Below are 24,469 nucleotides of genomic sequence, written 5' to 3'. Positions count from 1 at the left end.
TAGATCATTACAGGAATTCCAGCAGGTATTTTGAGGTATTTATAAACTTGCTTGTGGAGGAAATTGTAGTGTTTGGAGGTTTGCAATCGTAACTGCCTTTTACTAAATATAACTAGAACCCATTTTAGCAATCTGAAACTTAAAGAGTATTTTTGGACCAATTTAATTTTTCTTTTTCTTTTATTTTTTTTATTTTTTATTTTATTTTATTTTTATTTTTTGTTTCTCAAGACAGGTTTTCTATGTAGCCCTGGCCATCTGTAGACCAGGTTCTGCCTCCCTCCCAAGTGCTAACATGCATCACCATCACCCATCTAAGTGTTTTTTTCATACATAATTCTAACAAGGTTGTAACCAGTCAACACAACTGAATAAGTAACTACATATTTATGATTGTTTTATGTTAACTGACAATTTATGTCACTATTCCATTTTCTTGAATCTCACTTAAATTTTGTTTATCTGACCATTTATTACCAAACGTTTAATATTACATTTTATATGAAGTCCACTTTCTTCAGAACTCCTTGTTAGCTAAAGCAGATTCTTATTCACATAGTCAGACCTATCTTCTGCTTTCTTCTTACAAATACCTCAGCACTATCTCATTCCCCACTCCCCTTTAGCTCTTCCTCCTCCTCCTGAGTCCCTTCTAGTTTTATGACCAACATATAACCATAAACACATATTCACACACACACACACGCACACACATATACTATTTTAAATCAAGGCTCTACATATATGAGAAAATATGTGGTATTTGTCTGAGACTAGTTGATTTTTCACTTAATACCAACACTTAGATTTTGGCCCAGTGAAAAATTATTTTGTTTCTGGCTTTCAGAACTATGGGAAAATCAATTTCTACTGCTTTGAGTCACAAATATAGTTATTTATTACATAAGATCTAGGAAATGAAATAAATAGAAATAATAAATGTTTCATGTGGTAAATAGAACTTTACAAATCTTAAATAAGACATATTATGACTGGGGAAAAAGGTGTAAAGAACATTACAGATGACAGGAAGAAGTGGTGAGCAAAGGAACTTGCTTTTTGTTTTTTTGTTTTGTTTGTATGTTTGTTTGTTTGTTTTGGATTTTCGAGACAGGGTTTCTCCATAGCTTTTGGTTCCTGTCCTGGAACTAGCTCTTGTAGACCAGGCTGGCCTCGAACTCACAGAGATCCGCCTGCCTCTGCCTCCCAAGTGCTGGGATTAAAGGCGTGTGCCACCACTGCCCGACTGAGCAAAGGAACTTGTACACAAAAAAACTGAACAAAATTACAAACTGATTCAAAAGGATGATGTTTATTGTTAATACACTGAACTTCAGACTAAAAAAGTTAGCATTTTCTAAGGCAGTGGTAGTGTATGCCTTTAGTCCCATTGGAAGACAGAGACAGGTAGATCTCTGAATCTGAGGCCAGCCTGGACTACTGATTGAGTTCCAGGAACTTTAGACAATCCAGAACCTCACTTTATGAGAAGCAAGTATGTATGTGTGTGCTTGACTGTAGTGGAGAAGTCTGGGAAAAGGAAATTCAGCATCCTGAGTCCTTGGCTTTTCTGTCACATCTAGCAATTTTGCTCAGATCCTTCCCCATAAACTTAAGTTTTAAGGATTATGATTGCATTCCCCCAAGGCCTAGCAAAAAATCTGGTACCCATATTTGATAAACGGTGAATGAGCAAAGAACATTCTGTACTTTTAAGTCAGTGGTTCCCAACACGTGGGTCACGACCCCTTTGATAAACTTGTATCTTCAAAACAATATTTACATTACGATTTATAATAGCAGCAAAATTGGAGTTATATAGAAGCAACAAAAATACTTTGAAGCTTGGGAGTCACCACATGATGAGGAACTGTATTAAAGGGTCATAGCATTAGAAAGGTTGAGAACCACTGGTTTAAGTCAATATGATGAGAGGAAGACTGAACTTGAATCCCTTACTCATAAATACCTTTATTACTGAGATAATTTTACTTAAAAATAAACAATACAGGGCTGGAGAAATGGCTCAGCCTGCTCTTCCAAAGGTACCAAGTTCAATTCCCAGCAATCACATGGTGGCTCACAACCATCTGTAATGAGACCTGGTGCCCTCTTCTGGCCTGCAAGCATACATGCAGGCAGAATATTGTATACACAATAAATTTTTTAAAAAAGGAAATTTATAAATAAAAATAAACAATATTGAAAAGTTGAGAAATCTGGTCTGATTCCCCCTGCTATTCCAGAACTTGGATCCAAACCCACTGAATTGGTGGTGGCTTTCTGAAGCAATGCTGAAAAGAGAGAGAAAGACTGACAGCCAATGTAGCTTCTTCAAACTTTTTGTTTTTACACTGGCTGTCTGGAACTCGCTCTGTAGACCGGGCTGGTCTCAAACTCACAGAGATCCTCCTGCCTCTGCCTCCCAATTGCTGGGATTAAAGGCGTGTGCCGCCACCACCAGTCATTTTTACATTTTCTAGTGTTACCACAGAAAGAAAAATTCCATTAAGTGGATTTAGTTAAGGCTTAATTAGTTAAGCCCAATTAGAGTCCTGTGTTCAAGTACAAAGACCGCAAACGTAGGGGCATAGAGATGCCAGAGGATTGTTCTTCTGTTTCGATTCCATGACTACTTTAGCTGTAAAGACATCGGACACCATAGCCTTCCTCTAAGATCTAGCATCTGATCCAGGAAAGAGCTAGCGTTCTGGATGGCAACATACTAGCACCATTCTTGAAAAGGAAGAAAGCAATACGTTGGTTCTTAAGAAGTGGGTTATGGGAAGAACTTGAAAGTATAAATCTTAATACTTAACGTCAAGTTGGTATATAATACCCCCCAAAGAAAAACCAATTACAAACCAATGACTGGAGATAAAGCAGATCATAACCCTAGACGACAGTATGTAGAACCCAAGCTTAACCTATGAGCAGACCAAAAGATCTGCTGCTGACAGGCTTAAAATAAAATTCGTGAAATCAGAAACACAAATACTGAACAGCTGCGGTCGTGAAGAAGGTACGGTATAAACACCTTTGTCTTGGGTCCAGCCCCACGGTGACAGGTAGGCATAGCGCACAGCGAGGAGCTGCAAGTCTCCCATAAAGTCTTTCCATTGCTCCCGGACCCCCAGAAACAGCAAAGCGCGAGCTTCCTTTAGAAGCTGGCGCCGAGAAGTACGGACAACAGCTTCGGTAACCATTGCTGAGCCACGCGTCCCTGGCCAGCGGGGGCAGATCCTCGGCGGGCGGCCGGCGGCGGCGCCCCGTCGCCTTCCTTCCAGGGGCTTTGCTAGCCTGGAGCGTCTGCTTGGCCATTTCCCTCCCCCGACTTTCCTGCAAACAGTGACTGCTCTAAAAGCAGGCGTGACCCAAGGTGACAAAACCTGCCCCTCCCCTAACCTGAGTGATGTTGCTTCCGGAAGTGGAGCCCCATTTCCGGTTCAGGTCCTGGCAGCTCTGAAAAGTAACGTGGCATATTATGAGAAACAGTTGCAGCCAGCCAGGTTAGGCTCGCGTTTTTTTTAAAAAAAAACATAAAAATACTGAATAATCTCTATTACGTGATTTTTTTGTTCTAGGTCCAGGAAATAGAGCATTTTTCAACACCAGTTAAGCACGAGTTCTTACCTACTAACAGGAACCACAGATACAGAGCGCCTGCGCGGATCCGCAGCCCGCGGAAAGCCCGCGAGATTACCCAGCTGCTTAGCGTGTTCGTGGTGCGCGTCGGTCCGGGAGCTCTGCAAGCATGGGGAAGGTGAATGTAGCCAAGCTGAGGTACATGAGCCGCGATGACTTCAGGGTTCTGACCGCGGTAAGAAGCACACCTTTCTCGCCTATCCATCCCGGCGGCGTCCTCTTCCTGCTCCTCTAAAGTCGCTGGATGGAAGCTGAGCGTGAGGGCTCTGGTCTGTGGGTTGTGGCCGAGTCTGCGATCTGGGTAAAGGGGTCCAAGGTCTGACTTTCACTAAGCTTTTGTGGAAAAAGGTTTCTTTTCCTAAAGACTGCAAAGCCTTCCTTACCGCTCCTCGTTTTGCTTCAGAGGCTCTCGCGTCTCTGCTGCCCGGGAAACTTCAGTGATCCTTGGCCTCCAAAGTAGGCAGAGAGAGTCTTTGAGGGAGGCCTGGTAGGTTCCCAGTAATAGACTCAGCCACGTAATGTCTCCACTCAGAAAAACACATTTGTCCGGTTTTAGTAACAATTTAGGGTCTTCAATAGAATGCAAAACAGACAGGAGGTCCTGTCGCCAACCCCAAATGAGGGGTCTATTACCTACAGGAGAAGTGTCCTTGGAGAGAGTTAAAATAAGAGCAAAAACCCAGAGATGGAAAAATCTTCAAACAAAGGAAAGGCCAGTGTGACTGTGTCTAATAGTTGAAGATGTACATGGAAAACGTGAGAACCAAATCAGGCCTAGTGAACATTACATATGGAAGCCAGTGAATGTTTTAATTGGGAAAATGACAAAATTTGATTGTGTAGCTTTAATCTCATTGCACAGAGATCAGGACATACATCTAAGATTATAATAAGTCAGTCTTTATTTAGGAGTCACTGTCTTTTGGTAAGGAGAAGGACTATGTTACATAATAGGATATGTAATGTGAGTTGTCTGGTTCATGTATTGTTTTAAGCCTTTGTAGTCAAGGTAGCATTTAAAAATTAATCTATCATATGCAAGATCCATAATAAGTTTGGCATGTACTTTCTCCGATAGCTGCCTTAATTAACTTAGACTTATTCTTTAAATGGTATTTTAAAATAATGACTTTTCATCTCTTCTCAGTACATTCACTTATTTCCCAATGTCTGACAAAAATTAAAGTAGTCAAGAAGTGTATTAAAAGATTGGAGAAGCAGAAACAGAACTTTAAAAATGAGTTAAAAAGTCTTAAATGCTTAGTTATGGTGAGACTTCAGAGGAACCAATTGTTCCTCCATAATTTCTAAGGTCCCCAAGGAATTACCTAGTATTGGACGTAACATTCCAGGTTCAGATTGGATGCTGCCAGTGTTGTCTTCTTTGCCCTCTTTATCAATGATCTCAATTATGCTTAATATCTGGAATATCTGTGGCTTTTAAGACAGGTGTTTAGGTGTTAAGTATTTTATTATCAGCCATGTGTTTTTCAAGAATTAACAGTTTTTACTCTTGAAGTTAAGAGACATCAGTGATTAACTGTATTTATCAAGAAGGAATTTAGGTGGAGACGAAAATAACTGTATTGTAGAATTATAGTCATATAGTGCCTTAACCTTTTTGTTTGGCCAACAGTCCCCTAAGATCATTCTATCTAGTGACAGTGTAACCATGGTAATGCCTATTAATACGTTTAGCTTACATTTTGCTTAACAGCACATTTCTCGCTATCTGTTCCTGTTAGGTTACACATCTGAGGCTAGAGATCTCCTTAGCTGGGAAAGTTTCAAGAGGCTAATATCTTAGCATGGTTTTAGTAGGCAAGGCTTTGTGTTGCTTATGGCATCATAATGATTCCTTTAATTTCAGGTTGAAATGGGCATGAAGAACCATGAAATTGTTCCCTGCAGTTTGATTGCTTCTATAGCCAGTCTGAAGCATGGTGGCTGTAATAAAGTTTTGAGAGAATTAGTGAAGCATAAACTTATAGCTTGGGAACGTACTAAAAGTAAGTATTTTATGCTACTTTGTTTTTTGTCAGTTTTCAGCTAATTGGCTTTCTGTAGAGCCAACCTTCAAAGGACATGAAGTACAGGTTGCTTGATTAGACAACCAAGAACTCACATGTTCTTCTGCCATATTGAATTGGTCAAAAACAATCACAGAGTCTACTCAAATCAATGAGGGCAGATAAAGTAGCAAGAGCACACTACAGAGCAAAGAGGATAGTCATACAGTTACCATCACCTTTGGAAAATTCATCCACTCGCAGGTCTCTGGAGCATTTCTTCTCAAGCCTTCTGTGATGAGGGTTGAAGGTTTAAAAACCTGTCAGAGATCTTTTATAAATATAAGAGAAAGTAGTTATTGGGAAAAGAGGATAATGCTTATATACAAAAATAGGCATAAATTCATGGTCAGGTCAATATAAAATATCCTGAACTTAAATACCTTTGTGTTTATGTGCATATCTTTCCACAGACCCTTAAACTGATGTCCATACATGAATCACACTTTAAGTAGTTCTGTAGTAGAGAAGAAATTGGGAATTTACAAGTTTGGGTAATTTATCTTTCTCTCGCTAAGACTTTGATCTTTAATGTTTGACTTGAGTTGATGTATCTTGTTGCTGCAGTACAACCAAATGATGTTCTTAACTAATTTTTTTCTAGCTGTCCAGGGCTATCGGTTGACAAATGCTGGTTATGATTACCTAGCTTTGAAAACACTGTCTTCTAGACAGGTAGTTGAGTCTGTTGGAAACCAAATGGGTGTTGGCAAAGAGTCAGGTATGTACTAATAGTATTGTTGAAAGCATTGTCTTTGCTTAAGTTTTTATTTTACTTTGAGAAAACATTCTTTCATTTTGTTACATAGTCAAAGTTAACAGTAAGTCAGAAAGTTGATCGTTAAGCCAGTTTGTTGTAAGTTTGTTGTATTTGTTAACAGTAATTTAGTAGGGTATAATTACCTTCATAAATTTATTACTATCATTTTAGTAATACCAAGAATTGCCAGGGTTCATACATGCTAGCACATGTTTTGCCACTCAGCTACACTTCAGGCCCTAATATTCTTTTAATAGCTTACATCTTTGGTAAATATTGTATTTGCTCTTATTTTATATCCGATAAAGTATGCATTTGTAATAATTAAAAGTGCGTTTCAGAAGAAAGTAATGGAAGATAGTAAGTATCAGTGCCACAAGTACATCATTTTGTCCCAGCAACGCAGAACCAAAGAATTTAAAATACCATTGTATATTCATTTGCTTCCTCTGTGAGAGGTGAGGGACAAGAATAAAGACAGAAGATGAGTCTTTGAACTATAGTATACCGTTTTTGTTCTTTGCAGTTCTTTCTATCTAATTTATGGGTAAGCAAAATTAAACTTGGAAATCAATAATTATTAACAAACCTACTAAAAAAGTTCCCTATGAGATTCTCTATGATTAGTGAGCCTTCTGTATTTATATCTTAAGTTGTGGTGTGTATTTAAGAAGTAATGCTAGGCCGGTTGGTGGTGGCACACGCCTTTAATCCCAGTTTCTGAGCAGTAGTGATTTGAGTTTCATTTATTCTTAGTTATGAGTAGTAACGGAAGTTCCTTTCTTTAGGTAGATACATTAAAGTTTAGTGCTTCAGGGGGGGAATTTTGAGGAACACAATTCAGTCCATAACAGGGTAGAAAGTGTATAAATTTTGTTATTACCAAGTTTCAGAAATGTGTAATGATTTATATTCTGTCAATAAGGTATGGTAGCTTATTTTTAATATAAATTATTAAAATTTCTTAATGTACTTTGAATATTCTAAATGTCAGCATTACAAATAACTTACTTTGATAGTTGATAAATTACTTAGTAAGAAGATCACAGTTTACTTGCAGAATTAAATTCTAACTTACTGGTCATAAAAGCAGTTGAATTGAACGTGTTGGAAGAGAAGATGTTAAATCCCTTTTCTTGGACTGAGAATGCAATCATAGGATAGAGCACTGGCCTCTGTATGCAAGGCCTGTGTTGGCTCACTAGCACAGTGAGTTTCACAGAAATGCTTTCTCAATGAACTGAATGATTGTTCTGACATGATAAAGGTAAGTACTAAGCATCTTTGAAAGCAGTAGTACCCTTTGGCTAAGTACATCTCTGCTATGTTTTACACAAGAAATATTAGGAAAGATAGCAGATACAATGAAGACAGATAAACTGTTTAAGCCACTGCAGTTACAGTGTCCTAACAATGCTTTTGCAATTTTTGCTCTATAGATATTTACATTGTTGCAAATGAAGAAGGGCAGCAGTTTGCACTGAAGCTTCACAGACTAGGAAGAACCTCCTTTAGAAATCTGAAAAACAAGCGTGATTACCATAAGCACAGGCATAATGTTTCTTGGCTTTATTTATCCCGTCTCTCTGCTATGAAGGAATTTGCCTATATGAAGGTATTTTTTAATGAAAAAGGTTAACCTCATTATAATCAACCATTACAAAGACCTTAATGACTCCCCACTCGGTCCCTAAGTCCACTTGAACCCTGTTGATTTTGTTCTTTTCCTGGTGGCTTCCTCCTCTTATGACTTCCTTAATGAAGGTATTTTGTTGTTATTCCAATTTATGTGTGTGACTATATAAATGTGTTTTTTATTGAAAGCAGTGTCTGGAAATTTTGTTTCAGATAAGTTGACTAGTGTTTTTCTTTAACATAATGAGAAAAATATTAATTTACATATTTGTATAATAAAATGGTATCTGTTACCTTTAAAAATAAGTGCCACATAGATTTTTAAAAATATCTTTAATACTTAAATGTTATCAACAACCAAGTTTAATAGAAAAGTTATTCTGTATGGTATGATTTGTTAGAATTTATTCATTGTTTTTAGTTTAGATTTTACATTTTAATATGTATGTGTGTATAACTTGTAGGATTCACTTATTTCCTTCCATCATGAGTCTCTGGGATGGAAGGCAGGTCTATTATATAATGCCTTTACCCTCTGGGCCAGATGGCCCAGGTTTTAGTTTGATTTCCACATACAACAACAACAAAAAAATCTTTTTAGTTGCTTTCAATTACTGTAGTGTGAAAGCAGCTGCTGCTTGTAAGCCCTATTTCTTAGAATAGTTTATATAATCTGATCCTTTATTTGTTAATAGTGGTAGGAGAATTCTTAAGGCAGTATAAATAAACAATTCTGATCCTGTGATTACCTTTTTTCTCTCTTATACTATAAGGAAGCATCTTGGCCGAAATCATTAGACATTTCCTCCAAACAGTGGTGGATGCTTTTTAAGTATATTCAGATTGAAGGTGCAGAAAGAACCGGGTTGCACATAGGTGTGCTCAAATGCATTGATGTTCCCCAAAGGAAAAGACTAAGATAAAGCTGTGAGTTGAGAGCTGCACTGTAACCTAAGCTCCAGAACAGTGGTTCTCAGCCTCCTTTAGTTCCTCATGCCGTGGTGACCCCCCAACCAAAAAAGTATTTTTGTTTCTACTTCATAAGTGTAATCTTGCTACTGTTATGAATAGTAATATAAATATTTGTTTCCAGTGGGCTTAGTTGGCTTTCTGTGAACGGGTCCTTCAGCCCCCAAATGGGTCACGACCCACGGGTTGGGAACTGCTGTTCTAGACAAATGTTTACATAACCTAGGTTATAATATGTTCTCATGCTGCCGAGACTTGTTAAAACTGGTCTGTATTGATGTACAACTCTTTAAAAATAAACAAAAATTTCTGGGAACTATTTCAGTTCCTATCCACAGAAAGTAGTGGCTGAATAGAAAGCTTTTAAATTTAAGTACTGTGGTAATACAGGGTAAAGGACTCAATAGTTAGTGTAGACTGATTTAAAGTTGGGAAAATAACAGACACAAAGAAAAGTTTATATTTTAAAGTAAACGTGAAGAGAAAGATACTGAGAAGTGACTGGGAATTGAGTGGATTCGTAAAGCTGGATGTGACTTTAAGGAAAGGACTTTGCGGAAGATCAAGTCTAGGCCAGGATATGAGTGGATGTGAGCCCTGTGTATAGGTGGTTCCGAAGTGACTGTCCTGGCTATACTTTTGTACTGGCTAGAAGAATTTGTACTAGACAGTTAAAAAGAACTTTGAAATCTGGGCAACAAAAATACAAAAGTTGTCCAAATGAAATAAAATACTTGCATCATTTGCACAAGCATCTGGTCTGATACTGGTCCATAGGTAAAGTATGGTGGAAGGGGATGGAACACTAGTGGAATAGTAGAAATACTGGCATTCCAGAGATCAGAGAGGAAAGGTCTGAATGGTCTAAGGTGGCGTATTCTGGAGAGCTATATCAGTGATTACAGACTAAAATGCCTAACCCTCAGAATGACTTCTTTTTTTTTTTTTTTTTAAAGATGGGAGAGCTTTTTTTAATTTATTATGTATACAATGTTCTGTGTATGCCTCAGGCCAGAAGAGGGCACCAGACCTCATTACAGATGGTTGTGAGCCACCATGTGGTTGCTGGGAATTGAACTCAGGACCTTTGGAAGAGCAGGCAATGCTCTTAACCGCTGAGCCATCTCTCCAGCCCCCAGAATGACTTCTTATGACAGAAAAATCAAAATTTGTTTCTATTGCAATAGTGTGAGCACACATCAACAAGTGATAGGGACTTTAAAAACAGAAAGGAAATGCTCTAAGGGACTTTATAGCTTTTTTTTTTTTTTTCGGTAGAGGGAAAGTTAATTCAAAGAAATTTAAATTTATTTTTATGTATGACTAATTCTTGCAGTAAGTAAACTGTATTAAATACCCTTAGGTTGACTAAAATTTTGGGAAGCCTTGTTGTATAAAAATGCATTCTTCTTTTCTTTTAAAAAACAGATTTTATGGCTCAGTGGTTAAGAGCACTGTCTGCTCTTCCAGAGGTCCTGAGTTCAATTCCCAGCAACCACATGGTGGCTCCATCTGTAAAGAGATCTGGTGCCCTCCTCTGGCGAAAAAAAGAAAAAGAGAAAAAAAAAAGAAAAAAAACAGATTTTATTAGCTTTTTGTATTTTTACATTTTAGGCATTGTATGAGAGGAAATTTCCAGTTCCCAAACCAATTGATTATAATCGCCATGCAGTGATCATGGAACTTATTGATGGCTATCCCCTGTAAGTATTCATTAAGCTTGAAAACATAGGTTCTAATAAATGAATTTAAGGTTCATGTTTTTAAGTAAAACTTACTAAGTTTTTGGAATATAAGAGGTAGGCAAAAAATACGTTGAAAACTCAGTTTTATTCAGTTCATCATCTCTGCTATTTGTGAATTAGTTTGTTCAGTATTTATGTTATATACCAATACTTTCAAGTTCAACAGTGAACAAAAAAAGTTCCTGTCCTCAAACTGAACAAGGAAATATGTAGTATATCTAGTGTGTTAATAAACTCTATTGATAAAGATCAGTGAAGACTGGAGGTAGGAAATTCCTATTTAATATAATATAAAGTGTCATTCACGGGGTGGAATCTTAGGAAACTAGCTAAGGCAATATTCCAGTTACGTAAAGGAAGGGCTTTGGTCCTTGTGTGTTCATAGCCGTGGTTGGAGAGAAAACAAACCAGAGGGACTAAGGTGGGGTGGGCAGGAGGAAGGGAAATGTGAACAGTCAGATCCAAGAAATAGTCAGGGAATAAAGTTAGGAAATGTATAGCAGTCCAGGCAATGATAATATCTTTAATAATAGTCATAAAATGAAAAATGCTCAGATTGTACAGGTAGCAACATGAGTTATTTTGGGATTGAATCTGAATGTGAAATAAGTGAGAAATTAATGATAATAAGGACTAACATCTGAAAGACATGCTGCCTGACAGTTCAGTGAAGAAAGTATTTCAAGGAAAGAAGTCAGCTGACTAGAAATGGAAATGACTTTAAAAAAAAGCGTAGAAGAAATTGTCTTGAACTTTTTTTTATGAGGTGGAAGGCAATCTGTTGAAGGTCAGGTGAGTCCTATTTAAAAAGAGTTGAACTGTAAGGAAGATGTGAGAAAGGAGTGGCAGACAGACAGGACCGTGGCATTGGGTGGTCTTTCAGTGGTTGAGACACGGATCTGATGAGAATGAGGAGGAAGCTGGGAAGGTTGGGAAGTGAAATGCATTTTTATATTCATTAAAATCATGAACATGTACAAATAATCTATAATTTCCTTACTTTTAGGTGTCAGATACATCATGTTGAAGACCCTTCATCAGTTTATGATGAAGCTATGGACCTAATAGTCAAACTGGGAAATCATGGGCTGATTCATGGAGATTTCAATGAATTCAATCTCATATTGGATAAAGATGACCACATCACCATGATTGATTTTCCACAGATGGTTTCCACTTCCCATCCAAATGCTGAATGGTATGTGCTAAAACTGGTTCTAGTTGTGTATGTTTTGTGTATCATAGAACATTTTTTATTCATAATTTTCCAGTTTTCTATTTAGATCGGTAAATTGTTTCAATGATGGAATTTTGGTTTTTTATATCTGACTACACTAGAATTTTCCCCATAAGAGAATCTTTACTACTCAGTATTTTAAGGTAGAAAAAAATATATTTAGATTCAATTTTAGACCTTTTCATTATGCTCATCATGTGTGTTCAAGCTCTAATATATAAACTACAATGAAGAAAACAGAAGAATTTTACTTAACATTCAAATCAAGCTTTCTTAGCCATGGAGCCAATTTATTCAAACAGGACTTTAAGAAATCAGAGAAGCTAGGTGGTGGTGGTGCATTATTTAATCCCAGCACTTGAGAGGCAGAGGGAGGCAATCTCTTGTGAATTCAAGGCCACCCTGGTCTACAGAGTTAGAAACACAGAGAGGTTATATGTCCTGTACAGAAGTAGATAAATAGACAGTAGATAGAAAAGATAGCATTAAAAATAAATGCTTACTTTTACAGGTATTTTGACAGAGATGTTAAATGCATTAGAGAGTTCTTCATGAAGCGTTTTGGCTATGAAAGTGAACTCTACCCAACCTTTCGTGACATCAGGTTTGTACTGCCTGTAATGATTGAACTCCTTTGACAGATTTATTTGCTTAATTCTAAAGTTAATTGTTTTGTCTGAAATAACGTCTAGACACACAACACGTAGTTGCTGTTGAGTTTCACCGCTCTACAGTACATGAATGAAACTTGAAGATTTGAAAATACTTGCTGTCAGTCCATTAAGATGCTACAGTTGAACTTTTTGAATTTGAATTTATTTTCTTATGAAGTCAACTCTTTTCATTGTATTTTGAATGTTGTATCAAATGTTCATAAGAAATCAGGTGACAAATTTTAGTGAAAATGTTTTTTTTTTTAAGATTTTACTTTTTAATTATGCATTTCTTAGTTAGGGTTTTACGTGTGATAAAATACCAAAAGCAGCTTAGGGAGGAAAGAGTTTATTTGACTCACAGGTTACAGTCCTTCATTAGGGCAATTCAGGACAGAGGGACCTTGAGACAGAAACTGAAGCAGAAGCCCTGGAGGAGTATTGCTTATTGGCTTGCTCAGTTTACTTTCTTAAACCTCCCAGGACCGCCTAGTTTAGGGAGACACTATTCTAAGTGAGCTGGGCTCTCTCCCTTCAATCATGAATTGAGAAAATGCACAAGCTTGCTTGTATACCAATGTAGTGGGTACATTTTCTCAATTGAGGTTCCCTCTTTCCATAGGGTGTAAGTTGACAACAGGCTACCCAACACATAATATGTGCACATAAGTGCAAGTACCAACAAAGACCAGAGAGCGTGAGATCTGCAGCTGGGTGGGTGCTAGGAACCAAACCACCTTCCACTAGAAAAGTGATGAGCCATGCCTCCATCTTTGTGGGTTTTTTTTTTTTTTCAAATTATGTATATTTTTTTAGTTAATATTTCTCTATTGGTTTTATACACTTTTAAGATATTTCCTGGTTTGAGATTTGTTGTTAAGATTCATCATTTATTAGAGTGGTACTGTTCATCTTAGAGATCTTCTTTGTTATTCGATGCTGGTACCTTTTTTCCCTAGGAGGGAGGATTCTCTTGACGTTGAGGTCTCCGCCAGTGGTTACACAAAAGAAATGCAGGCAGATGATGAACTGCTACATCCAGTAGGTCCAGATGATAAAGTTACTGAAACAGAAGAGGAATCTGACTTCTCGTTCTCTGATGAAGAGGTATTAGAAAAACACAAACTTTGTACGTCAGAAATGGAAAATGAACTGAACCCAGTAGATGAATCAGGTGGCTACTGTTGCTTCTCATCTGGAGACCTCAAGCAAATAAAGGAAGACGGTTTATCAGAGCAGAGTGCTAATGTTTCTAGTTTTGAAGTGACTGAATTAAATCAAGCTTTAGAAGAAATGAAAAGTCAGGTTCTTGCCCCCAGTTCTGTTACTGGGTTTTCTGAGGAGAGCAATAATACTGACAATGATACCAGACATGATGTCCAGACAGATCAGTGGAAAAGCCTTGCTGACACTGAAGAGTGTGAAGATGGGTGCCCTGATCTGATTGCCTTGTCGTCATTGAACAAGGAGTTCAGGCCTTTCAGGTATAGATTCTTGTTTCCTTTTTGCCTTTAATCTTGAGATCAGTATGTTCTTTGACTCTGATGAGGGAACATATTTGAAAAAGAACAAATGCTATGACATAATTGTGTTGTGCCATCCTGTGTAAAATGAAAGCTTTTTCATATTGAAACAGATTTGTCTCTTCAATTGATCTGATTCCAAATAGTCTATTGACTAAATGTCACAGGTTTCTGTCTTTAACTAAAACCAATTACTTTATAGAATTAATGCAGCTCTCTTAATAAATAGAACTGTTTCTAGACACGGTAAGTTGTTCTGCTTTCTTAATACACTTATTGTGTGAAGATAAAGTCACTTCCTGCCAAGTGTGACCCAGGTTCAATTCCCAGGACCGACATGGTGGAAGGGGAGAATTGTTCTCTGACCTCCACGTACATGCTGTGGCGTGTACCATACAGAAAGATAAATGTAAGTTTGAAAAATAGATGTTCTAGAAAAATACTGGCTATCAGAAGTTCATATTTTCTTATACATTATTTATATTAAAATATTGCGCATTGAAAGGCATAGATGTATCCATGATTGTACTTTTCATTATGCTTTATAGGGCAATTTCAGAGTACTTCTGTCTATGGCTAGGCATGGTGGTACATACCCTTGTACTTCTACTTGAGGTCTGAGGTAGGAGGATCAGCCTTGGCTACAAATAAGGCCACCTGTCTCAGAGAAAGAATGGGAATATTATATCTGTCTGTAACTATGTCTGCTTTTGTTCAGAAGGTAGCAAGACACACACTCAGAGTGTGAGAAATAGATTTATATCATTTAGTGAAAAACACTAATGAATTGTGGGGAAATGATAAATTTCAGTTACTGAAACATTCTCTTTGGAAAGTTTGGTGACTTGTCAGGCATTTCATGAATGTTCAGATACAGTGGACTGAGTTAAAGTAGTTTCACTTTATGCTTTCGTAAATATAATTCTGAGGCATTTCATCATAAGCTTCACTACAAAATATATAATTTAATTTAATTAACATAAATTGTGTGTTTTTTGAATTTTGGTTTTTCTAGAGATGAAGATAGTATGAAGAGTCTTCCTCAGCATAGAACAAGAACCCTGAGTGTTACATCTACAGGCAGTATCCTAAGCTGTTCAACAATTCCTCCAGTAAGTTTTACACGTATACCAGCTGTTTGGGCCAGTGCTGTGGGGAGAGTAGTGAACTTAGGTATTGTGAAAGTTTCAGGTCATTTAGATATTTGGATCTCATATGTTAATGCTATAAAATTAACAGCACTCAGTTTAGCAAGAGAGGCAAGGGTTCACTTTTACCTGGAATAAGCAGCTTCCAAGGATAGGGCAACATAAGTATTTTGGATCCAGGTGGGATTTTGTATTTTTCCATGTGATTCATCTGGTTTGTTTTTTGTTTTTTTTTTTTTTTTAGTGGTAATTCATTTACTTTTATTTTGTTTGCATTGCTGTTTTGCCAGAACAGATGACTGTATGAAGGTGTCATATCCTGGAGTTAAAGACAGTTTGTAGCTGCCATATGGGTGCTTGGAATTGAACCCTGGTCCCTGGAAGAGCAGTCAGCACTCAACTGCTGAGCCATTTCTCCTTCCCTCCTTGTTTTTGGGGGGTTTTTTGTTTGTTTGTTTTTTAACAAAGTTATATGATTTTGCAGAATGGTAACGCCACAGCAGTATGGCTGAAATTTAAAGGAGTTCCATCCTCACTTTTTTTACATTCTGAGAAGTAGGTAATTTTAAATGTCTTTGGTATCAAAGTTTTGTTGGTTCCTCTGACATTTGGCAGTAGTATACAAACAAGGGACATTTTCTAAACAGGACAATGAGCAAAATATTCTATCTCCAACTAAGGTTTCTGGCATGTAAGCCAGCCTTTGTTCTGACTTACCCAGAAGGAGGAATCAGTCTAAAGGTTATTACATCTCACAAAGCAAACCCCTTTCAGTGGCCTGTGGAGGAATTGTTTCTCCCTCTCTGTGGTCAGGATTATGGATTTCATTCATTCATTCCTGACATTTGGAAAGAGCAGGGATTTACAAGTCATTACTCCTGTTGAGACTCAAGTAAAACTATGTTGAGTTTGCTTACTTTCCCAATTCTTTGGCAACTACTGTGCAATTTACAACTTACCCACCTTATTTCGGGATTAGGCAGTGTTTTTGATGAGTACTGTTTAATTGCACTTTCTAAAAATGATTTTCTATCTAACATTAAGAAAGTGAAATAATAGTAATATATCAAATTTTTCATATATTAAAGTCATAATTGTGTTGGATTCTTTCCTTCTATTTATGTAAAATTGTGTGATAGTAAAGCTAGTTTTTTAGAGATAATTTACTCAGTGAACAATGAAGGAAACCGTTTAGAAGGGAAGAAATGAGATGAAATGGCTACATAGAAATGAATTCAAAAGATAAATAACTTCATTTTTCTAAAGTTATTAAAAATTCAGATATGTCATTAATGAGTTAGAATGTTTTGTTTGGGATAGAATGAAATATTGTAGTATTAAATGAGAGCTATCAGGAATAAGGTAAAAATTCAAGCTGGGAAGAGGCTTCTATGAGTTTGTATCCCCAGTGTCCACATAAAAAGCCAGACATAGCCGCTATATCTGTAATCCTGGCCAGCTAGTCAAGCTGGTGACCTCCGGGTTCATGAGATGACCTACCTCAGATATATATACATATATACTGTACATGCATGCACACACAAAAGAATAAAAGTATTAACAGTAGTTTATATTATAGTTCTGGGGCCTTTCAGAAACCTTTAGAATTTGCTAGACCAATGAAGGTAAAATTCTTGAAATGTAATTGCCTTCTCTGTGGCTCAGATACAATTGTCTATGCATATTTAAGACATTATTAGCTGCTCTGGTCCTTTTCTCTTTCCCAGGCTCTTGTAGCCAGTGGCTTTAGAGTCTTCAAGTCTTTTGTCTTGAGTGTTGTGAATTGTAATATATGAGCCTGTGTTCTAAGGAGGGGTAAGACCCTCAGCCTAACTCCATGAACAAAGATTTCTGTGCAGACCAGGCTGACCTCAGACTCTTTGGTTTTGGGGGTTTTTTTAATTGAAAATTGTGATGAGGCGAGCAGGCCTGCTTTTCGTCCCGCCCAGCAGCACGTCTAGCTTTACACCCGAAATAACAACACACAAATTGTATTCATTTAAACACTGCTTGGACCATTAGCTCTAGCCTCTAACTGACTAACTCTCACATTTTGATTAACCCATTTCTATTAATGTGTGTGGCACCATGAGGTGGTGGTTTACTGGGAAACATTAGCCTATGTCCATCTCGGAGAGGAGAATCATGGCGACTGCCTCACTTCCCTTCTTCCCAGCATTCTGTTCTGTCTTCCCCGACTGCCTCACTTCCCTTCTTCCCAGCATTCTGTTCTGTCTTCCCCGCCTACCTATGTTCTGACCTATCAGGACAAGCAGTTTTCTTTATTAATTAACGAATGAAAGCAACAGATAGACAGATAACCCTCCTGCATCAGAAAATAATTATTTTATATAATATATGCTGCTCACAGTTTCCCCTCCCCCCAGATTTAGTCTTTCTCTCCTGATTGTCGTGTCTGCCTCTCGACTGCTAGGATAACAGGCTGTACACCCAACTTCTTTTGAAATTTTTCTCATACTGTTTTCCTTCTATTTTGTTACAATGACAAACTGTTTGTTACCTCAGTGAACTTGGTGATGATTTGGGGATTTGTACAAAGGCAAAAGGGCTTAAATTCCTGAAATTATAAACACAAAATCTCTTTCCTCTTTGATCGTTCTATTTATTGGACTTTTACATTGCTGGGAGTCAAATCTAGGTTCTTTTGAAAACTAGACATAAACTCTTAACACAGCCACTAGTCATTTGTAAATTCTGTCCTTGAGTGTAACAATTAAGTGATTAAGACATATTGCCTTTTAATAAATACACATGTGGCTGTGTCTAATAGAAAAATGTTTTTACTTTTCAACAAAAAGAGAAGGTGTTTTTTATGCATTTTTATGTAATCGCAAAAATAACTATATATTCTGTTCATTTGTTTGTTTGTTTTGAGGCAGGATTTCTCTGTGTAGCCCTAACTGTCCTGGAACCCCCACCTGCCTCCCCCTCCCAAGTGCTGGGATTAAAGGTGTGCACCACCATTGCCTTGCTAACACGTAGTACTTATTGTATGTTGTATCCAGGTGTTTGTTTACACACACACACACACACACACACACACACACACACACACACACACACACAATTACCTTATAGAATTTGTACATTGTTCTGAATTGGGGATGTTGAGAAAGAAAAGATCATTGTGAATTGAATCTTCAATTTTTCTTTAAATCTTCAGTCGTGATTTGTACTTGCGGCATTTAACTATGAGTGGTTTGAATTTTTGGTCATTAAGTATGAGATGATGTTCTGCATCTCTGGAAACCCTGTGAAGACTTCCCATGAATGACTGCTGCCCTCAGTCCTGTTTCAGTCCACAGCACCACAGGTGTGGCTAACACCTGTAGGCGAATACAGGAGGATTAGATCAGGGTTATCTGACTACGTTCCCGTTACGGCCAATCTTGGCACCAGGCTACACGAGACTGCCAGTGAGTGGTCAGTAAATACAAAATCATGTCTGCCTTTTCCAAGAAGGAATAGTTTTCATCTTGGTTTCCCCTCTGCTCATGTTGGCCACTAGGTGGCACTCTGGTGATTTGTAATTTAAACTGTTATGCAACACTGACCCCTTTGGCTGTATAATTTGTATTTAAGTTTTCCAACAGCTTCTCCTGGTTTATCTACTGTAAAAATTTATCTTCAACATTGTAAATTGGAAAGATACTAGCAATGTAAATCTTTGCTTTAATGAGTTTCTGCTTCTTATCAGAATGGTTATTAGTGATACTAACTATAAAATCTTTCCAGGAGCTGGTGAAGCAGAAGGTGAAGCGTCAGCTGACAAGGCAGCAGAAGTCAGCTGCCCGACGCCGGCTGCAGAAAGGAGAAGCCAATGTGTTTACCAAGCAGCGCAGGGAAAACATGCAGAATATTAAATCTAGTTTGGAAGCAGCCAGCTTTTGGGGAGACTAATATATTTCTGATATATATATAAAGATAATTGTATTTATCCCACCTTTGATCAGTGGCCAAAGCCACTATATATAGAAATAAACTACTTAAACTATAAAGTTGGTTTCCAGAGACTAATTAATAGTATTTCTGCTAAGCATTATTTTTTTTAAAGTTTTTCAAATAACTGTTAAATCTAAAATAATTTCTTAAATTTAACTTCATTAGCAATATTTGCAAACTGTATCATTTTTATTTCTGCCTTAAACAGATGCAGGTTCTGACTTTACATGTAATAATAGAACAACTTAAATCAAGCTGTAGTTTTCCTTTCTCCTTCAGTCAATCACTGATGAGTTAGTTTTAGGATTATATGAGACAACATACAATTATTTGGCCATTGGAGTGAATTGACCCCCTTCTGTTAATTTAGACTTCAGTAGTAGAGATAAGTCAGTAATGGATAATCAGCCTTCAGTCTATTCAATGCTGTTTTCATTAACTGTGTAGTCATGGGAAAGAGACTTCAGATAGCCCTACCAGAATTCAGCTTTTCCTCAGGTTTGAGCAATGTGGCCAATGGAGGTGGGAGAGTGAGAAGGAATGAAGAATGAAATGCTCTTTCTCATTTTCTTACATGCATGACTCTAGAATGTGTTCACACCTCAGTATTAACAAGTATTTAGTACAGGAAAGAAAATATAAACCATGTTTCATTCCTCAAGCATAATCTAATTCAGAAGGATAGAGATGCATGCTTGTAGGTCTTCAACTTTCCCTGAACAGACCAGTAATAGAAGAGCCTCTTCAAGAAATGACCACCAGATGGCAATATGTGCCAACAGTGACCAACAGAATGCCTAGAGTGATAAATAGAAGAAATACAATAGATGTTTTTCCATGATAAAGACATCAGATTCCCTTTTACCTAAGTGAAATTAATGCTTCTGGCTATTTGCATTAGATCATTATCTAAATTCATTTAAATATTTGGATATAGGAATATATCAGATACAGTTTCTTTGAAAGTTATACTAATTTTGGAAGTGTTGACATAGTCCTGCTTTAAACTTTAGTTGTTTCTTTAAGCTGAGGTACTCCATTTTTATACTTTGCCAAAAGTATTTTTATAACATAAACTAATGTTGAAGACAGCTTAATAAGACCACAGAATGTTTGTTTTGGAATACATTTTCTTAATATTCAAAGTGTTGAAAGCAAGTTGGGAATAGAAGTGTATGACCTCATCTTGGCTTTACTCCATTGGCTGAGTTGACTTGAATACCTACTATATAAAAAGCTCATTTCTATTTGATAAAATTAGACGACAGATTTACATGGTTCTTACCCTTAATAGTCTTAAGATTTCAAGTGATCTACCAAACAAATTCAAATCAGAAATAGAGGCTTTAACCAAACTGGACAAAGATTTGTAGAAGCTGTTAAAGCTTTAGTACTAAGTGATAAGGGATTTGGATTTTGGAGGTTTTGTTTTATTTGGAAACGAATACCTGATTGCAAGAGGTTTTTTGTTATTTTTAAGATTGGGGGTGAGGGGTATCTTTCCGGACAAGTTCTAACCTACATGTTTCAAAATATCTGTAGCCAACAAAACGCTAAACTATACCTATTCCTAATTCATTAAATCTGTATGTTGTAAGTAAATACTTCTGGGGGATCAGGATGTGCAAGACCTTGTTTGATACACGGCACAGGTTGGAGATAGTCTAGGGTTTCCAGTTGTTTTTTTTTAATTTATTTATTTATTAAAGATTTCTGCCTCCTCCCTGCCACCGCCTCCCATTTCCCTCCCCCTCCCCCAATCAAGTCCCCCTCCCTCATCAGCCCGAAGAGCAAGCAGGGTTCCCTGCCCTGTGGGAAGTCCAAGGAACCCCCATCTCCATCCAGGTCTAGTAAGGTGAGCATCCAAGCTGCCTAGGCTCCCACAAAGCCAGTACGTGCAGTAGGATCAAAACCGAGTGCCATTGTTCTTGAGTTCTCAGTAGTCCTCATTGTCCGCTATGTTCAGCAAGTCCGGTTTTATCCCATGGTTTTTCAGACCCAGGCCAGCTGGCCTTGGTGAGTTCCCGATAGAATATCCCCATTGTCTCAGTGTGTGGGTGCACCCCTCGCTGTCCTGAGTTCCTTGCTCGTGCTCTCTCTCCTGCTCCTGATTTGGACCTTGAGATTTCTGTCCGGTGCTCCAATGTGGGTCTCTGTCTTCTTTCATCGCCCGATGAAGGTTAATACCCAGGAGGATGACTATAAATGGGACACTCACTAAGACAAAAAGGCAACCCACTGACTGGGTTTCCAGTTTTAGATCTTTGTATCAAGTACCTTCAGCCTTTCAGTTCATCCCTGTGATTTGTAAAGTAGGAACATTTGACAATATAGAGATATGAAGACTGGATGAAAGAATTTTTGTAAATATCTGTAAAAAGGTTTAGGGATGTAACTCAGTAGAGTTTTTTTTTTTTTTGTTTGTTTTTTTTTACTTTTGTGATAGTGTGTATATATACACACACACAAACCCTTACAAAGAAACAAGGTAGTAGTGCCTTCCTTTATGTCTAAGCAGTCAGGGTCAGCCCAGTCTACTAAGGTTCATGACAGCTACAGTTATGTAGAAAGGCCTTGTTAGCCAGACATGGTAGCACATGGCAGATGGATCTTGGAGTTTGAGGCCAACTGGTCTACAGACTGTTCCAAGATAGCCAGGGCTACACAGAGAAACCCTGTCTCAGAAAAAAGAGAAAATAAAACTTAAAGTTAATAAAATTCATTAGACTTTCCTATTTCATTTATAGTTAAGCTATGATCCTTCCTAATATTACCACAACTCAGACCAAGTTAGATAGATAGGTTTTGTATCCACCCAAACACACTTACCAAAACATATTTGACAGAAACTTTGCTTTTCTGTTTCTTGAATAGTTGACTTTGTTCCATTAAACAAGCTTTTTCCATACGTGTGACTTATATTTATACTAACCTGGTATTGGTAACCACTGATCTATTCAGCATGCAGATAGATGGCTTTTTTAAAAAAGGGTTGTTTATGTATTTTATGTATATAAGGGCTCTGTCTTCATGCACACCAGAAGAAGGAACTTGATTCCATTACAGATGGTTGTGAGCCACTTTGTGGTTGCTGGGAATTATTTTAAAATTTATTGAACTTTATTTTATATGCATTAGTATGAAGGGGTCAGATCTCCTGGAACTGGAGTTAGCGACAGGACCACTGGAAGTGCAGTCAAGTGCATTTAACTGCTGAGTTATCTCTCTCACCAGATAGATGGTTTTGATGTTGGTTCAGAACCATAATATATTTAGAGCATACCAATCACAGGGTTAATGTAGCTTAAAGTAACTATTCTTTTTGCCAAGTACTTGGTAAATTTTCTGACACCCAGTTAATCTTTGAATCTTCAGGTTTGCTAGCCTCTTCCAAGGTGGGCAGAAGCTTACTATCCATGTCCTTTGTCCCTCGGAACCTCTCAATAGAGCATTAGGCTATATCTTAATTTATCATTGCTAAATGAAGTAGTGTCTTAACACAACTGAATAATAGAGTTGGAGGTTAAAAAATCAGAGTAGCTGGGGGCTGGAGAGATAGCTCAGTGATAGAGCATGGACTGCTCTTCCAGAGGACCTGGGTTCAATTCCCAGTACCCATGTGGCAGTTCACAACTGTCACTAACTCCAGTTCCAGGAGATCTGACCCCTTCATACTAATGCATATAAAATAAAGTTCAATAAATTTTAAAATAATCATAGTTTAATGGACATCACAGTTGTGTGATAATCAAGAATGTGAGAATAACTCTAAAGCCCAGAGAACTTAGAAAAATAGCATTTGCAAAGATACTTAGTATCATATTTTTAAGTCTCTTGTCTTAGTATTGTAAATTGTAGATACTAATGTCATCAAAACATGTTAAGTTGCTTAAAAGATAAAATTAAATGGAGGAAGTGCTTTATTGAGAAAAGTACTTCCTGTGCAAGCATGAAGACCTAAATTTCGATCTTTAGCATCATGTAGAAGAGCACATACTGCACTGCATGTCTGTAATTCCAGGGCTGACATGGTGAGGGTTCACAGGTAGGTGGGTCCCCGGGACCCTCAATAAGGTAAAGAGCAATAGAGGAAGCTGTTGACCTCTAGCTTCCACATGTGCCCACCACACACAATTTCATAACATGATCAAAGTCGTGTCAATGTAATTCCTTAAAGTATGCTTTATAACATAAATTTGTTTCTTGGTATGATTATCACAATATATGCCTCCCTTTAAAAGGAAATGACTGTGACTATTTGATAATTTAATCTTAAACACTGCTATAAATCTATAGTTTGTCCTATTTTAAAAGGTAAAGGGGGGGGTATGTTTTTCCTACATCCATTTTCCAAAAGCTTGCTAGTGTAAAGTTACCAGGGAAAAGATATATGGTGTTTTAGGATACAATTTATAATTGATCACCTCATCTGGGTTTGGAAAGATAGGACTAGCACACCAACCTTATGACAGAAGGATGATTCTACTTAAGAGACTGGTATCAAACTGATGAGCAAATTTCAAGAAGTTGGGGGGGGGCAGTATTCTGGGGAAGGTAATCTGGAAGGGAGATTTGGTTGAATAGATAGACTGAAAAAGACAGCATGCAAAGGAGGAAGTCATGCAGAAAATTTGGAAGTATAGTGTGATTGCTTTCTGTAGTCAAAAGGGACCAGATCACAGATGCCTTCTATGGAATGGAAAATGATGCATTCGTGGAAAAACAACTAGGTTTCAAGCAGCACAGTAACTTCATTTTAAAGAGAATTAGGTGAGACTTATTGACACTTGTCAATGTTAAGAATGATTTGAAAGGAAACTGGACTAAAATTTAAAAGGCAGATACGTTGTGGAAACGGTCTAGTCTATCATACCAAGGTTATAGAGATTCTCTGTGACCTCATTTTAATTGTAACTGTAAACAAATATCTTTAAATACCAAATTTCTTCCCTGAAGTTGGAGTAGGAGGGCTTTCTGTCTATGTGTTACTTTCATTGGTCAAATAAAGAAACTGCCTTGACCTTTTGATAGGACAGCAGCTTAGATAGGCAGAGTAGACTGAACAGAATGCTGGGAGAAAGAAAGCAGAGTCAGGCAGATGCTGTGATTCTCCAGCCTGAGA

General features: G+C 37.5%; 1 protein-coding gene across 1 annotated transcript; it reads left to right on the top strand.

Annotated features, from left to right (window-relative positions):
- The first annotated feature begins 3,682 nt into the window (after positions 1-3,682).
- On the top strand, positions 3,683-19,403 carry Riok2 (RIO kinase 2). Its single transcript, XM_005363331.2, has 10 exons — positions 3,683-3,820; positions 5,516-5,654; positions 6,319-6,435; positions 7,914-8,089; positions 10,693-10,781; positions 11,830-12,021; positions 12,572-12,664; positions 13,673-14,197; positions 15,252-15,348; positions 19,141-19,403. Exons 1-10 carry the CDS (start codon positions 3,755-3,757, stop codon positions 19,303-19,305), a joined length of 1,659 nt encoding a protein of 552 aa, XP_005363388.1. The 5' UTR covers positions 3,683-3,754; the 3' UTR covers positions 19,306-19,403.
- Positions 19,404-24,469: the final 5,066 nt, after the last annotated feature.

Source organism: Microtus ochrogaster, linkage group LG9 (assembly GCF_000317375.1).
Source record: "Microtus ochrogaster isolate Prairie Vole_2 linkage group LG9, MicOch1.0, whole genome shotgun sequence".
Lineage (NCBI taxonomy): Eukaryota > Metazoa > Chordata > Mammalia > Rodentia > Cricetidae > Microtus > Microtus ochrogaster.
This window is presented reverse-complemented; position numbering and strand designations above follow the sequence as displayed.

Excerpts from the sequence above, each read along its gene's own strand:
- Riok2 (XM_005363331.2), top strand. The coding sequence starts at position 3,755 with ATGGGGAAGGTGAATGTAGCCAAGCTGAGGTACATGAGCCGCGATGAC. Across the intron at positions 3,821-5,515 it reads ACTTCAGGGTTCTGACCGCG|GTTGAAATGGGCATGAAGAA; the intron begins GTAAGAAGCACA and ends CTTTAATTTCAG. Across the intron at positions 14,198-15,251 it reads AAGGAGTTCAGGCCTTTCAG|AGATGAAGATAGTATGAAGA; the intron begins GTATAGATTCTT and ends TGGTTTTTCTAG.